The 13064-nt window shown below is 48.4% G+C and overlaps 1 protein-coding gene across 7 annotated transcripts; it reads right to left on the reverse strand.

Annotated features, from left to right (window-relative positions):
- Window positions 1–630: 630 nt before the first annotated feature.
- LIN37 (lin-37 DREAM MuvB core complex component) lies at window positions 631–12866 on the reverse strand. Of its 7 annotated transcripts, none has more exons than XM_077932078.1 (10): window positions 12846–12866; window positions 9736–9790; window positions 9435–9510; window positions 8928–8978; window positions 7472–7501; window positions 6298–6383; window positions 5224–5390; window positions 3824–3973; window positions 1928–2001; window positions 631–836 (listed from the first exon to the last, which is right to left on the reverse strand). In XM_077932078.1, the coding sequence occupies exons 1-10, from the start codon at window positions 12846–12848 to the stop codon at window positions 755–757; spliced, it is 774 nt and encodes a 257-aa protein (XP_077788204.1). In that variant the 5' UTR covers window positions 12849–12866; the 3' UTR covers window positions 631–754. The 7 variants fall into 7 exon arrangements, with proteins under 7 accessions (XP_077788204.1, XP_028598519.1, XP_028598518.1 ...); XM_028742686.2 differs by lacking the exon at window positions 12846–12866 and adding an exon at window positions 10282–10545; XM_028742685.2 differs by lacking the exon at window positions 12846–12866 and adding an exon at window positions 10035–10545.
- Window positions 12867–13064: the final 198 nt, after the last annotated feature.

Raw genomic sequence — 13064 nt, forward strand, 5'->3', positions numbered from 1 at the left:
ACTCAGGAACAGTCAGGAGCAGGGGTCTGCAAACTTTTTCAGTAGGGGGCCGGTCCATTTTCCCTCAAACCTTGTGGGGGGCCAGACTATATTTGGGGGGGGGGAGAACGAATTCCTATGCCCCACAAATAACCCAGAGATGCATTTTAAATAAAAGCACACCTTCTACTCATGTAAAAACACCAGGCAGGCCCCACAAATAACCCAGAGATGCATATTAAATAAAAGGGCACATTCTACTCATGTATAAACACACTGATTCCTGGACTGTTTGCGGGCTGGATTGAGAAGGCGATTGGGCCGCATCTGGCCCCCGGGCCTTAGTTTGCGTACCCGTGGCCAAGAGGTTAAGCTCAAAGTGCAAGTCAAAAGAACAGAGGGTGCAGGTAAGTACTACAGCTAAGGAAGATCCTTGATGAGGCAGAACCTCTTTACATTATTTTCTGCCTTAAGAGGATTCATTAGGCAGCCTTGGGGTGGGGGAGCCAAGGGGACAAAGGAATCAAGTCTAGGGTCTGAAGAAGCTGCCCAACTTCACACAGATTATCAACACCTCCTGACAATTCATAGCATCCTGGTTTACCTGTGTGGGTCCTCCTCAGCTCCAAGGAACGGATATATACTCATATATGTGGACCTATTCCAAATACTGGGTTTATTGTTCCATAAAACTGAAGCCAGTTAATGCCGAGGCAAAGGACTCCAGGGAAGGGGAGATTTACAAAAGGTTGTTGGCTATAGTCAGATGTGTCTCTCACTGCCGCTCGTACATCTCCTTCAGAATCTTCATGCTCTCCGAGTATCGCAGCTGGTTCTTGTGCGATCCCTCTTTCCACCTGTGAATAGCGGAGGCCACACGTCAGCCACACAGCCCCGTACGTCTCTTTGTACCCATGGCTCTCTCAGATCAGTTGTTTCCCACGATCCCCACAAACAGCGGTCGCTGGTGCCCCTTGAGGCTGGTAGGGTGTCAGGCAGGGAGACCGATGGTAGGTGGCGCTAGAGACTTATGGTGGGCGGAGCTACCTAGTTCTAGTTTCGTCTCCGACTTCCTCCCTGCTAAGCTCTATGGCAGAGCTTCCCAAACTTCTCATGTCAGTGACACACTTTTTAGACATGCGTCGTTTCATGACACGGTAATTCAGTTTTACTAGCAAGCCAGAGGTTAAACTAACCCTTTATAAGAGCGTTCACACAAGCACGCCTACACATGGCAACCGAAGCACTAACGTGTCGCGACACAGAGTTTGGAAAGCTCTTCTGCTCTACAGGAATCAAAGGAGAGGAAGCCAGGGCCACTCCCTTGACTGACCGCAGGTAAGGAGGGAGGCAGGTAAGGGGCGGGGCTGAAGGCAGACTGAAGTCGGTGGCAGTGGCTTTGGTAATATGGTGCCCTGAGGGAGGACAAAATCCCCCCCCCCCCTTCTTATTTTCACAATAATTCATTTTGGTACAGTTGATTTTTTTCTATACCCGTATGTAGGTGTTGTTATTATTTGGGCGCCCCTTCAGCTTGGTGCCCTGTGTGGGAGACCAGCTTGCACCACCCTAAATTGCCTGGCACCTTCATTATACACCTTTAGGTGCCAGGCAAAAACATTCCTCTTCAACCAGGCCTTTGGCTAACATCCTAGATCACTGAAAATGTGTTTGTGGGAGTGCTGGGGAGGGGCAGTTATGGGTTCATTTCATTCCTGTTTTTATTATGTATTTTGAGTTTTTACCTAGCATTTTTATGCTCGTGAAGCACCCTGAGATCTACCAAGGAAGGGTGCTAAACGCATTTAATAAAGGACGATGGTCATAAATGAATCTGGCACAGTTTGTGGGGCAGTGCCCCAGTTTGCCTTAATGGACCAGCCTCTGCTGCAAAAGGTTCTCTGCCTCATGCCCTCCTCCTCCTTGCTTCCAGAGCCCAGCATCCTACCTCTGCCTGATCTTCTTCCACCGCTCCATGTTCTTGTAGATGAGGGAGGACATTGATGGTACGGCATCAGAAGCCTGGAGTTGGGGGGAGAGCGAGAGAGAGAAAGAAAGAGAGAAAGAAAGAGGATTTCGTCAGCACTCTGCTTGGCCTAAAGCCCTGTAGGGCTGACACAGCGGCCTGGCAAGCAGAATAACCCAATCAACTCAAAAGCTATCCAAAGGCCAAGAAGCAAATGAAATGAAGATGCAGTAACCCCCTTAGTTGGAGAAAATGAAAATGCAGAGATATTTTCTTGCCGAAATCACAGTCAACATGCTGAGAGTCTGTTGACTTTAAATAATTACCGTATTTTTCGCCCTATAGGACGCACCGGCCCATAGGATGCACCTAGATTTTTTTGGGGGGGGGGAATAAAGGGAAAAAATTATATCCCCCCCAGGCGCGGGGCTGGGGCAGGGGAAGCCCGAGCTTCCCTCTCCCCCAGAACGCGACCCAGAGCTCTGGGAGCTTGCGGGGCTGGGGAAGGGGGAAGCCCTCCGCCAGCCTCCAAACCAGGTCGGGAGACAGCGGGATGGCGCGCTGCGCCTCCCCACTGTCCCCCGAGTTTGCGGGGCTGGCGACAGGGAGCAGGCTTCTCCCCCCCGCCAGCCTTCTAACAAAGTCGGGGGACAGCGGGATGGCGGTGGGGCTCTCCTGAAGCCTGGAGAGCGAGAGGGGTCGGTGCGCACCTACCCCTCTCGCTCTCCAGGCTTCAGCGAAAGCCTGTATTCGCCCCATAGGACGCATGCACATTTCCCCTTCATTTTTGGAGGGGAAAAAGTGCGTCCTATAGGGCGAAAAATATGGTATCTTTACTTGTTAAAAGAAATGAAATGTTTAAAATGGCCTATACATTCAATATTTGCACGTGTAAAATTTGTGTATTTATGTGAGTGCAGCTGCCACCAGTAGCAGACAATACTCATCTGCACAATTCGTTTAAAGCAGTATCATGCCACTTTAAACAGTCACGGCTGCCCCCCCCCCCCCGAGTCCTGGGAACTGTGATTTAATGCTGGGAGGTGTCAGGAGACCCCCCTCCCAATTTGCCTCCCAGAGCTACAATTCACAGAGTGGTTTCACAGTCAGACCCTCTTCCTGGAAACTGCAGCTCTGTGAGGGGAATGGGGTTTCCTGACAGCTCTCAGCACTACAGTTCCCTGGATCCTTCAAATGTTTTTAGAATGTTTTTAAACTGTTTTATTGTGGATGTGTTTGCTGCTCTTGGCTCCTGCATGAGGAAGAGCAAGATATAAATATAAACAGTGCTTTCCCCCCTAAAAAAATGTTTAGGGGTACTCTCATTTTCCTACTCATATTGAGATATTGCCCCTCAAAGAGGCCAAACTTAGATTCACAAAATGTTTAGGGGTATGCGTACCCTGCGTCCCCCCAGAAAAAAACGGAGTATAAATATAGGTAAAGGTAAAGGGACCCCTGACAATTAGGTCCAGTCGTGGCCAACTTTGGGGTTGCGGCGCTCATCTTGCTTTATTGGCCGAGGGAGCCGGCGTACAGCTTCCGGGTCATGTGGCCAGCATGACTAAGCCGCTTCTGGCGAACCAGAGCAGCGCACGGAAACACAGTTTACCTTCCTGCCGGAGCGGTACCTATTTATCTACTTGCACTTTGACGTGCTTTTGAACTGCTAGGTTGGCAGTAGCAGGGACCGAGCAACGGTAGTTCACCCCGTTGCGGGGATTCGAACCGCCGACCTTCTGCTCGGCAAGTCCTGGGCTCTGTGGTTTAACCCACAGCGCCACCCGCATCCCTGAATATAAATTGCTTCAAATCAGCAGAGCTCCCACATTCCTTTTCTCCCTTCTCCCCCACCTCCCTGCTTTAGGGTGCTCTGACCGTGTCAGCAGCTACTTTCGCCTTGTCTTCAGGCTCTAGCGGGGATGGGATACGCAGGTTTACTGGTTCCCCTGCGGCATTTGTGTGGCAGGGAGCAGGGGGCGGCAGCTTGTACACATCCTGGCTCTTCCCATTCAGACCTTCGGCGCCCTAGGATCAAAAACACGGGGAAAGAAGAGAGGCACAGGCTCAGTATCTCTTCGACTGTGGACTTGACAAGCCGAAAAGTTTCCCCCTATTCATTTTCTATGTTTATACACCACCCGTTTCTCAGCTCGAGGCAGTATACATGAGAATGTTCCCATTTCCTGATCGCAATGTAAGCTGGGAGGTCGCTTAGGCAACGATTGGGCGCTGTGGGGGGCTGAGTAGGAATTTGAGCCTGGGCCTCTGCAGTCCAAGTCCAAACCTTTTTTTAAAAAAATTTGTATTAAGTTTTACATAACAAATTTAAATTCAAACACATCGTTCACCTCCTCATTTAGACTCCTCTGAATCCCTTGACTTCCCTCTGCCCTTCCATGGTTACCATTGTCAATCTTTCCCCCCCTTCATGTGCTTATTTTCTCTAATTTGTTAAAAGAATAATAATCTATTTTCCCATAGTTTCTCGTACATTACAAGCATCACTCAAATCCTGCCAATGTTTTTAGTTGTTTACAGTGTTCTCTTAAGTACATTATAAATTTCCCCCATTCCTTCTTAAAATTCTTCTCTTCCTGGTTTCTGATTTTCCCAGTCAGTTTCGCCATTTCGGCATAGCCCATCATCTTCATCAGCCATTCCTCTTTGGCTGGAACTTTATCTTCTTTCCATCTCTGAGCCAGCAGCCAAGCCCAAACCTCTAACCACTATGCCACACTGCAGGGCTGGCCTCATCACTGGGCAGAGTGAGGTGGCAGCAAATTATCGGTTATTTAAAACTCAGAAGCAAGGCGGCTGTGTGAGCTCCTCTCTGGGAGGCCTGCAAATTTGTGTGGTCTTGCTGAGCCAAGGTTCGGCCTAACATGTTGAACCTGGCCAGTACACACACAAGAGTATTAACCAAAAAGAGTGAGCTTTGTTTTCATGGCAGCCGGGTAGAATTCTGTCCAATGTCAGTGCAGCCAACCCTTCCCCTCTGAAGTTTTGTGGTAATATTTTTTGATGTTGGATTAGGTGGTAGTAGCGCAGGCATTCCTAGATCCCTTGAGGTAATAGTCAGCTGTAACAGTTCTCTGGGCCACCTTTGCCAGGCCCTGCCACACTGAACCAAGATGGGCAGCAGCAGTGGATGGGGGGAGGAATACCAGTCTGCTACCTCCCCCTTGTCTGCCACCTGTGGCAAAGGGCTCACTCTGCCCAATGAGAGGACTGGCCCTGCCGCACCCTTTCCTAAGCGAGGGCCTCTTATTTAGTACCTCCTCATCCTCCAGTAGGACAGGCAGATTCGGGCTGGGAGATCGCTCCTGCTCCCGGACCATGGGGCTGTTCCGCATCCAGGCCCGACAGATGGGGTACAGCGGGGTGCTCTCGGAGAACTGCGCCAGGTCGACGCTCCGGTCAAACAGCTTGATGACATAGGTGTCTGCGGGGGACAAGGCAGCAAGACATAGCTCTGCAAGGCAGCCCTTTAAAAATGTCATCTGGTTCTTGTGGTTATATGGAAGCCACTAAGGGCTCCATTTATTATCAATCAATCAATCTTTATTACGGTCCAGAGACCCAACAAATCGTTACAAAGCAATGCACAATTCAGACAGCCTACCTCCAGGTTAAACAAGCATTTTGTTCAGACTTAAAGATAGGAATCACTGGTTCTTGCAACCACTGATTAAAAACTTCGCCACTGCTAATGTTCTAGCATTTGCCAGTCTTCCAATAGGAACCTGACATGGTGAGCCTCTGATTTTCCCGGGAAAGGTACCAGCAAGGGTAATATCAGTTCAGCCCTGGCTTGCTCATATTTCGCACAGTGCAGCAAAATATGTTTTATGGAATCGATGTCTTGAGCACACAAGCAAAGTCTGTCCTGGTAGGGAACTCCTCTCAACCTGCCATCCAACACGGCAGAAGGAAAGACTTTGGTGAAAAACCTTCGATAATTTGGTACTGTCAGATTTTTAGTGTAAGATGTTAACTTAAAGACATGTCCATTTATTATTATTATTATTATTATTATTATTATTATTATTATTATTATTGCCAGTGTTGGTAACAATAGGTGGAGCCAGAGCCAATGACACATAAAGCCATGCCCTGACCAGTTGTAAGGAAGGAGGCAGGGGATGGCTAAGGCCAGAATAAGGTTGATGGGAAAGTGCCCCATTTGCTCAGATAAGCTAGCCTGCACTGGCTTCAAGGATTGCCAGCTTCAAGGAGGGGATAGGAGTGGCCTTCTCACAGGCTCCACCCACATCCTGATTCGGCCAACTCTGTGATCAACCACATCTTTCGGGGGAGTCTTGCTGGATCAGCCCCCTGTTTCTACTCACTCTGTTTCTGCTGCCCACCCTCCGTCAATCCATCGTCCGTCTCTTTCCTCTTCTTGCGGCGGTGGTGAGAGAACCGGCTGGACGGCCTGAGAGCAACGCCACAGTTTAGAAACTGTGCAGCCGGCTGACTCGCTGCACAAGTGTCAGAAAGGCCTGGAGGCATTTTCCAAGCCCTGGGGGCAAGCCACAGCATCACTTGTGCAACTAAAACTGAAAGCCGCTAACACTGGCTGATTATTACTATTATTTATTAAATTTGTATACTGCACAGTTCACAGCATAAAATTACAATATAAAAAAACACATAATACAAAATTTGATGGGAATGCTGCGTAGTGCAAGCCTTAAAAGCTGGAATATTTGACCCTCCAGGTGTTGCTGAATTACAATTCCTATCATCCCAGGCCATTGGCCATGCTTTTTGGGGCTGATGGGAGCTGTAGTTCATTCAGCAACAGCTGGAGGGACGAAGGGAGAGGGCTCACCTGTTGACCTTGGAAGCAGCAAGAAGCTGCACTGCTTCTCAGTCTCAATATGTGCTCAGGCACAAGATCCCAACCTTTCCTCAAGTTCCCCCTGCATGTCAGTGGATGGTGTTGGTGGCAAATACAAGCAACAGTTGGCCAACAAAGCCAACCAAAATGTGTGAGCCCATGAAATAACACACGGCTAACTCAGTTTTGCTCAGAGTAGGATCCACTGAACTTAATGGACCTAAGTTAGTCATGTCCATTAATGGCAACGGATCTACTGAGTAGGACTAACACAGGATACAACCGACAGTGTGATGTTTGCAGCAGCAATAGTTTCAAGCATGAGAGACCTGTGCTAGAGAACCTCCAGAAGGTGTATTTTGAGTGATAGGCTTACTTAACTTTATTATTTGAAATCCAGCTCAGGAGCATCAACTGGCCAGTCCACACTGCCTAAATGCCATTTTCCGGTGAATGAGTACAATGGAATAACAGACTCGCAGAATTGTAAGAAGGGACAACAATGGTCATCTAGTCCAACCCCCTGCAGCACAGGAATATTTTGCCCAGTGTGGGGCTCAAACCCACAACCCTAAGATTAAGAGTCTCGTGTTCTACCAGCTGAGCTAAGAATGGTGAAATCTGAAATCTCCTATGCTATGGTTATCAACAGGTGGGGAAGACGCTGTAAAGAACCATACCTCTTTCCTGTGGCAGTAGGAGAAGAGTCCCTGAAACCGCAAAGCAAGAGGATTTAGGAATTGCCCAGAATGCAATAGCTTCACCAGCAAGAAGAAAAAGGGGGAAAAAAACCCTACTCCCCAGGATAGCTGGTCCCAGGAGAGGATTAACCATTCTTAGGATTTTGGGGCCCCCAAGAACACTCCTCTCCCATGACTTTCAGTAGAAGTCGGGACCATTTTTAAAGCCCTTATATAAAAATAAATATCCCATGGCAACTTTACAAATTAAGATCTTTTTTATTAGCCCTCTTTGCAAACACAGACACACAAAACCTAGTAGCTAGGTTTGTTTGTTTTCTGCAAATTGTTATATGCTTAACCTATTAGGATATTTAGGGCAAAGCTGTGGGGCTCATTTTCACAGGTTCCTTCCATTCTCCTAGACCAGGGGTAGGCAACCTAAGGCCCGGGGGCCGGATGCGGCCCAATTGCCTTCTCAATCCGACCCGCGGATGGTCTGGGAATCAGTGTGTTTTTACCAGAGTAGAATGTGTCCTTTTATTTAAAATGCATCTCTGGGTTATTTGTGGGGCATAGGAATTCGTTCATATTTCCCCCCCAAAATATAGTCTGTCCCACCACATGGTCTGAGGGACGGTGGACCAGCCCATGGCTGACCCCTGTCCTAGACACTTTGGAGAGAAAAGAAAGGAAAGAAACCCAGAGAAGAAGCAGGGAACAAAAGCCAACTGTCTAAACGCATGATTCTCAATAGAAGTGGGCCTCTAAGGGGGGGGGGGCAGGAGAAATCCTTCCTTTCTTCAGTTTCAACATATTCCTGGGCAAGTCTTGCCCACCTGTTCACATTCGGTGTAACACAGGAGGCATGTGCAGTCATAGGGGGTTTACTGAATTCAATGGGGCTTACTCCCAGGTAAGTGGGGCTACACTATCAGCCTCATCCACCCAACCCTATTCTGCTGGGAATAAACAATGAGGTATGGTCATTACTATTCTGCACTGCCACAGCAGTTTTTAAAACATATTTTACTTCTGCAAACCTAGAGTTCTCCCAGGTCTAACTTTTGTGCATGGGTGGTACCATTCTGGCAACTCTGGCACCATCAGTCCAACCATCAGAAATAAAGGGAATGGTGTTGTTTGCTGCCCAGCATCCTGGAGACAGGATACTAGACAAAATGGACCTTGGCCTGATCTAGAAGGGCAATTCTTAGTTCCAAAGTGGCAGGACCACAGGATCAAAGAATTTTAGTGTTGCAGGTCATCTACTTCAATACAGGAATCTCTTCCACCCACCCCAGTTTTCCCTGGCTGGCAGACATAGCTACAATATTATTTTAGCTATCTAGGAGCTGGTCCTTGGCAACAGCCTCCTCCCCACCCAAAAATTTGATGGCATGGTACAGCAGTCAAGGGCAAGTGAAGGCAACTAGGGAATGCTTGAGTGTCTTACTTGCTGAGTACATCTGAGGGAGTCTTCCCAGAGTCCTCTTCCATCTGCTCCCTGTGGAGATGAGTCAGGAAAAGGGGGAACAGGATGTTAGTGTCCGAGGGGGGAAACTGGCATCTCATCTGAGGACCCACCTCTTGGAGCAACTACAGTGGTACCTCGGGTTACATACGCTTCAGGTTACAGACTCTGCTAACCCAGAAATATTACCTCGGGTTAAGAACTTTGCTTCAGGATGAGAACAGAAATCGTGCAGCGGCAGCGCAGCAGCAGCAGGAGGCCCCTAAAGTGGTGCTTCAGGTTAGGAACAGGTTCAGGTTAAGAACGGACCTCCAGAACGAATTAAGTACTTAACCCGAGGTACCACTGTACTCCTCGCAGGAGAAGGAGCTAGTCGCAAAGCACGCCACAAGGAATCTAAGGCCTCGTCCTTCTAGGCGACGGTATATAAGAAATTGCAAGCTAATACATTGCCTACTCCTGAACCCAAAAGAACCTGGCAATACTTACCGATCAACCTCAGACTTCTCCAGTAGGCATTGCAGCACAGCATCGAGGCGGTTTCGAGCATTGGCCGTCTCTAGATCTGGGGAAGGTCCGCAGGGGAGAAAATCATTATTCTGGCAGAAAGCGTTTACCCACCCCCTCCACTTTACAGTACAACATTGGATCTCTTTTTTCTCCATAGCGGCTGTCCCCAACCTCGTGCCCAGTGGGTGCTGTGGTGATGATGAGGTCACTTCTGCACTGCCCTTTCAGCCGCTGCTGCTTCCCCCTGACTTTCGTGGCAGAGTTTTCAGAGCCCCCCTACCTGGCTTTTCCGTTTTCACCTTCGTGTGCAGCATGTTTACCAGAATCACAGTTCCCTGCAAGAGAAAAAATAAACCTGTGTCTCACTTGATACAGAGGATTCTAGGCATTACGGCCAAGTGATATTGAACGTTCAAAATAGGAAGATATATTGTATGAACTAAGGAGGGAAACAGAAAATACCTTAAAGGCAGGATGGGTACCTTTAACAAGCATGGGATTTTGCAAAGAAGGGCCACAAGACTGCGCTTCTTGCGCACATTTATGGCCTCCGTGTTTACAGCAGCTTTACCTTTTTACCTTACAGCAGTTTCCTCTTTCTCTCCCGACCCTTCACGTGATCGATGAAGCGGGATCTCTGGGATCTTTTATTTTTATCTTGCCAAGCTCCTGCCAGGCAGCCAGCCCTGTGCGCTCTTGCCCGGCAACAAGCCCTACTGAACTCGCTGGGGCTTACTCCCGAGTAGACACACGCGCAGCATTGCACTGCCCAGCTCGTCCCGGGCTCCAAGGTGCCGGAAAGGCTTTCGGTTCTGCTGCAGCTGACCTTTCGGAGCCGCTTCTCTTGCGCCGGACAGCGTTGACTCCAGGAGAGAGGGCAGAAGCCGGTCCCCGATTCTCCGGACCAAAGGACTTTGCTGCTTGCTTTGCTGCTGGCCTTTCTGCCCTTGCTCCCCTTCGCCCCGCCCTCGCGCGATCCCGGACACCCCCAAGCGAAGAAGCAGCAAAACACCCGCAGTTGCAACAGCAGAAGCCACCTCTCTGCCAATCGCTCCTTCTCTGATGCCAGTTCGCACGAATGCAGAAAAACCGCCTCTGGCCCGCTGCATGCTGGGAGTTGTAGGCGACTTTTTGCCGGGGGCGGGGCGGGGGGCGGCAAGCTTCGGCCAATGGGCTGCCCGCTTCCTTTCTTTGAATTGATCTCTGCGTTCTGTGCGTGTGTATTTTAAGGAGCGGGGCACAGTGTAAGATTGGGAGTCATGGGGTTGGTAGAGAAGAGTGCAATGCAGGAATCCTGGGTGGGCTCGAGCCACCAAACTTCCGGCCAGCAGTCAGATGTTGCCTAAGCCTCTCTGCAAAGTTTTCGCATTTTTGGTTACTGTGTAGTAGTAGTGGTAGTTGCAGATAATTGACCCGTATGGAGAATCTGATCCCACCGCAGGAAAGATGCCTCTTGATTGCTAGGATGGAAGGGAGGGCAAATAGGGCTGGCTCCAGGTCTGGTGGGACGCGGGTGGCGCTGTGGTCTAAACCACAGAGCCCAGGGCTTGCCAATCAGAAGGTTGGCAGTTCGAATCCCCTCGACAGGGTGAGCTCCCGTTGCTCGGTCCCTGCTCCTGCCAACCTAGCAGTTCAAAAGCACGTCAAAGTGCAAATAGATAAATAGGTACCGCTCCGGCAGGAAGGTAAACTGGTTTGCCAGAAGTGGCTTAGTCATGACCACATGAGCTGGAAGCTGTATATAAAGCAAGATGAGCACCGCAACCCCCGAGAGTCGTCCGCGACTGGACCTAAAGGTCAGGGGTCCTTTTACCTTTACCAGGTCTGGTGGGACCCCTGCCTGGGTCCCCTTTTGTATATCCCCACACTGTTCTAGGTCCTTAATGGGGACCCTGCTGCTAGTGCTTTCCCTAAAAATCTAAGCATCCTAAACGACAGTAATGAGTATTCTTAGGGTAGTGACTCTCATTGAACTCAGTGGAACTTGTTTCTGCTCAAATAAATTTAGGGTCAGGTTTGCAAATTTTCAGTTCTATTGTCTTGTTTTGCTGTAAATAATTAAGAATAAATTTCACTGGTGTTGTTAATATTGTTTTATAGATTAAAAATGCCGTGTTGATTTGTTAATCATATAATAGGACTTTTGCTTTAATTGTGATGTTTTGCTTTGTTAAGAGTGTTTTATAGGTTGCAATTGTTTCACAATATGATTTATGCTGTATTTGTGATATTCTGTTATGTTCTATTGTGTTATGGTTATTTATTTAGTTAAGTGCAGCTTATGGTGGTGAGCTAAAGTCCAGAGATTTACATTATGCCCATCCTGTGGTTGCTGACAAGTTTCTCCCTTTAGTTTGGGCTCCTGTGTTTTTTTTAACACCTGCTGCCTGGCAGAGAAAACAGTTTTGTTTCTTTGGGACTTTTGGGACTAAGGAAAGTTCATCAAAGGGGGACTCCCCCCTGCCACCCGACTGCTCCACCCTTGGTCGTGCATCCTTGTGAAGAGTGCCACCTTATGCGCAAGCTTAACAGCATCTTGGCCCCCAGCAGGAGCACCAGTTCTGGATTGCTACCTTAGTCTGCAGCTTGAATTTTTGCTGATCCAAGAAGTGGTAATTACAGGTGCTCACAGTGCTGTAGGGGCTCCCGTGTAGGTGTGAAAGGAGTATCCTTTGTTCCTGAGCATCATAAAATACACTCAGTGTCACTCATTGCAGCAGGCATTCTTTCCCACTCTTGCTCGACACCACCCTATGAAACAGTAACTCTGAGATGCATATTTTTTATGGGGAAGGAAACGGTTGGCACTCGGAGAGTCTAACTTGGACATGGCCATCTGTGCTGCATTTAAGCAGGGCTCCCTAGCAGTTTCCTTTGCTGCCGTCATTCTATATATTTGTTGTCTCAGAGGACTTGTAGGAGCACATTATAATACTGTAGACACTTTTAAGAAGAACTTACATCTCTAAGATGCCCGCCCTGCCTTTTGTTAGAAATGCTCACCTGCATTTTCGGTATCATTGCTGGAGGGCTGTATTAGTGCTAGAATAGTGTTTCCTAACATTTAATAATTAAAAGTAATAATATTCAAATCTAATGCTTTGTGTCCTCCTTGCCTCAGTGGGTGGGAAGAATAATTGTTTCCCGATGAATGAATGAACCGATTTATTTCGGTCACTGCTCAGAGGGTACTCGTTTCCCGATATCCCTTTTAAATACTTCTAAAGTGCTTCCAAGTAAACAGGCCACAGGATTACTCTCTAGCTGGCGTACGTGCTAATTTTCAGAATTGCTCAGCCCTAGTGTTACAAATACATTTCAGGACACTATTGCAGTTAGTCACGTACTTGCAGCGCCTGCTTAAAAATAAGTCGTGCTGAGTGTACTTACCATGGGCGTAATCAGGATTTTTGTTGGGGGGAGCAAACAGTTGAGCTTTTTTGGGGAGATCACGGGTAAAAATCCCTTCCCCCCCCCCAAAAAAAGAGGCCATTACGTGGGGCAGGCTTCTGATATGGGAGGGTGCAGAACCTCAATTAATTGAGTATTTTAAATGCTTTTCAATACTTTTTGAGGATTTGCCCCCCCTCCCACTTGGGTACGCCCATG

The sequence above is a fragment of the Podarcis muralis genome, chromosome 7 (assembly GCF_964188315.1).
Source record: "Podarcis muralis chromosome 7, rPodMur119.hap1.1, whole genome shotgun sequence".
Classification (NCBI taxonomy): domain Eukaryota; kingdom Metazoa; phylum Chordata; class Lepidosauria; order Squamata; family Lacertidae; genus Podarcis; species Podarcis muralis.

What these genes read in the sequence shown, in the direction of transcription:
- LIN37 (XM_028742682.2), bottom strand. Translation starts at nt 9,950, where the DNA reads ATGCTTGTTAAAGGTACCCATCCTGCCTTTAAG. An exon ending in CCTACTGCCACAGGAAAGAG is followed by an intron (nt 6,384 to 7,471) that starts GTATGGTTCTTT and finishes CGTTGCTCTCAG; the next exon opens with GCCGTCCAGCCGGTTCTCTC. An exon ending in TCCTACTGGAGGATGAGGAG is followed by an intron (nt 3,974 to 5,223) that starts GTACTAAATAAG and finishes TTTTGATCCTAG; the next exon opens with GGCGCCGAAGGTCTGAATGG.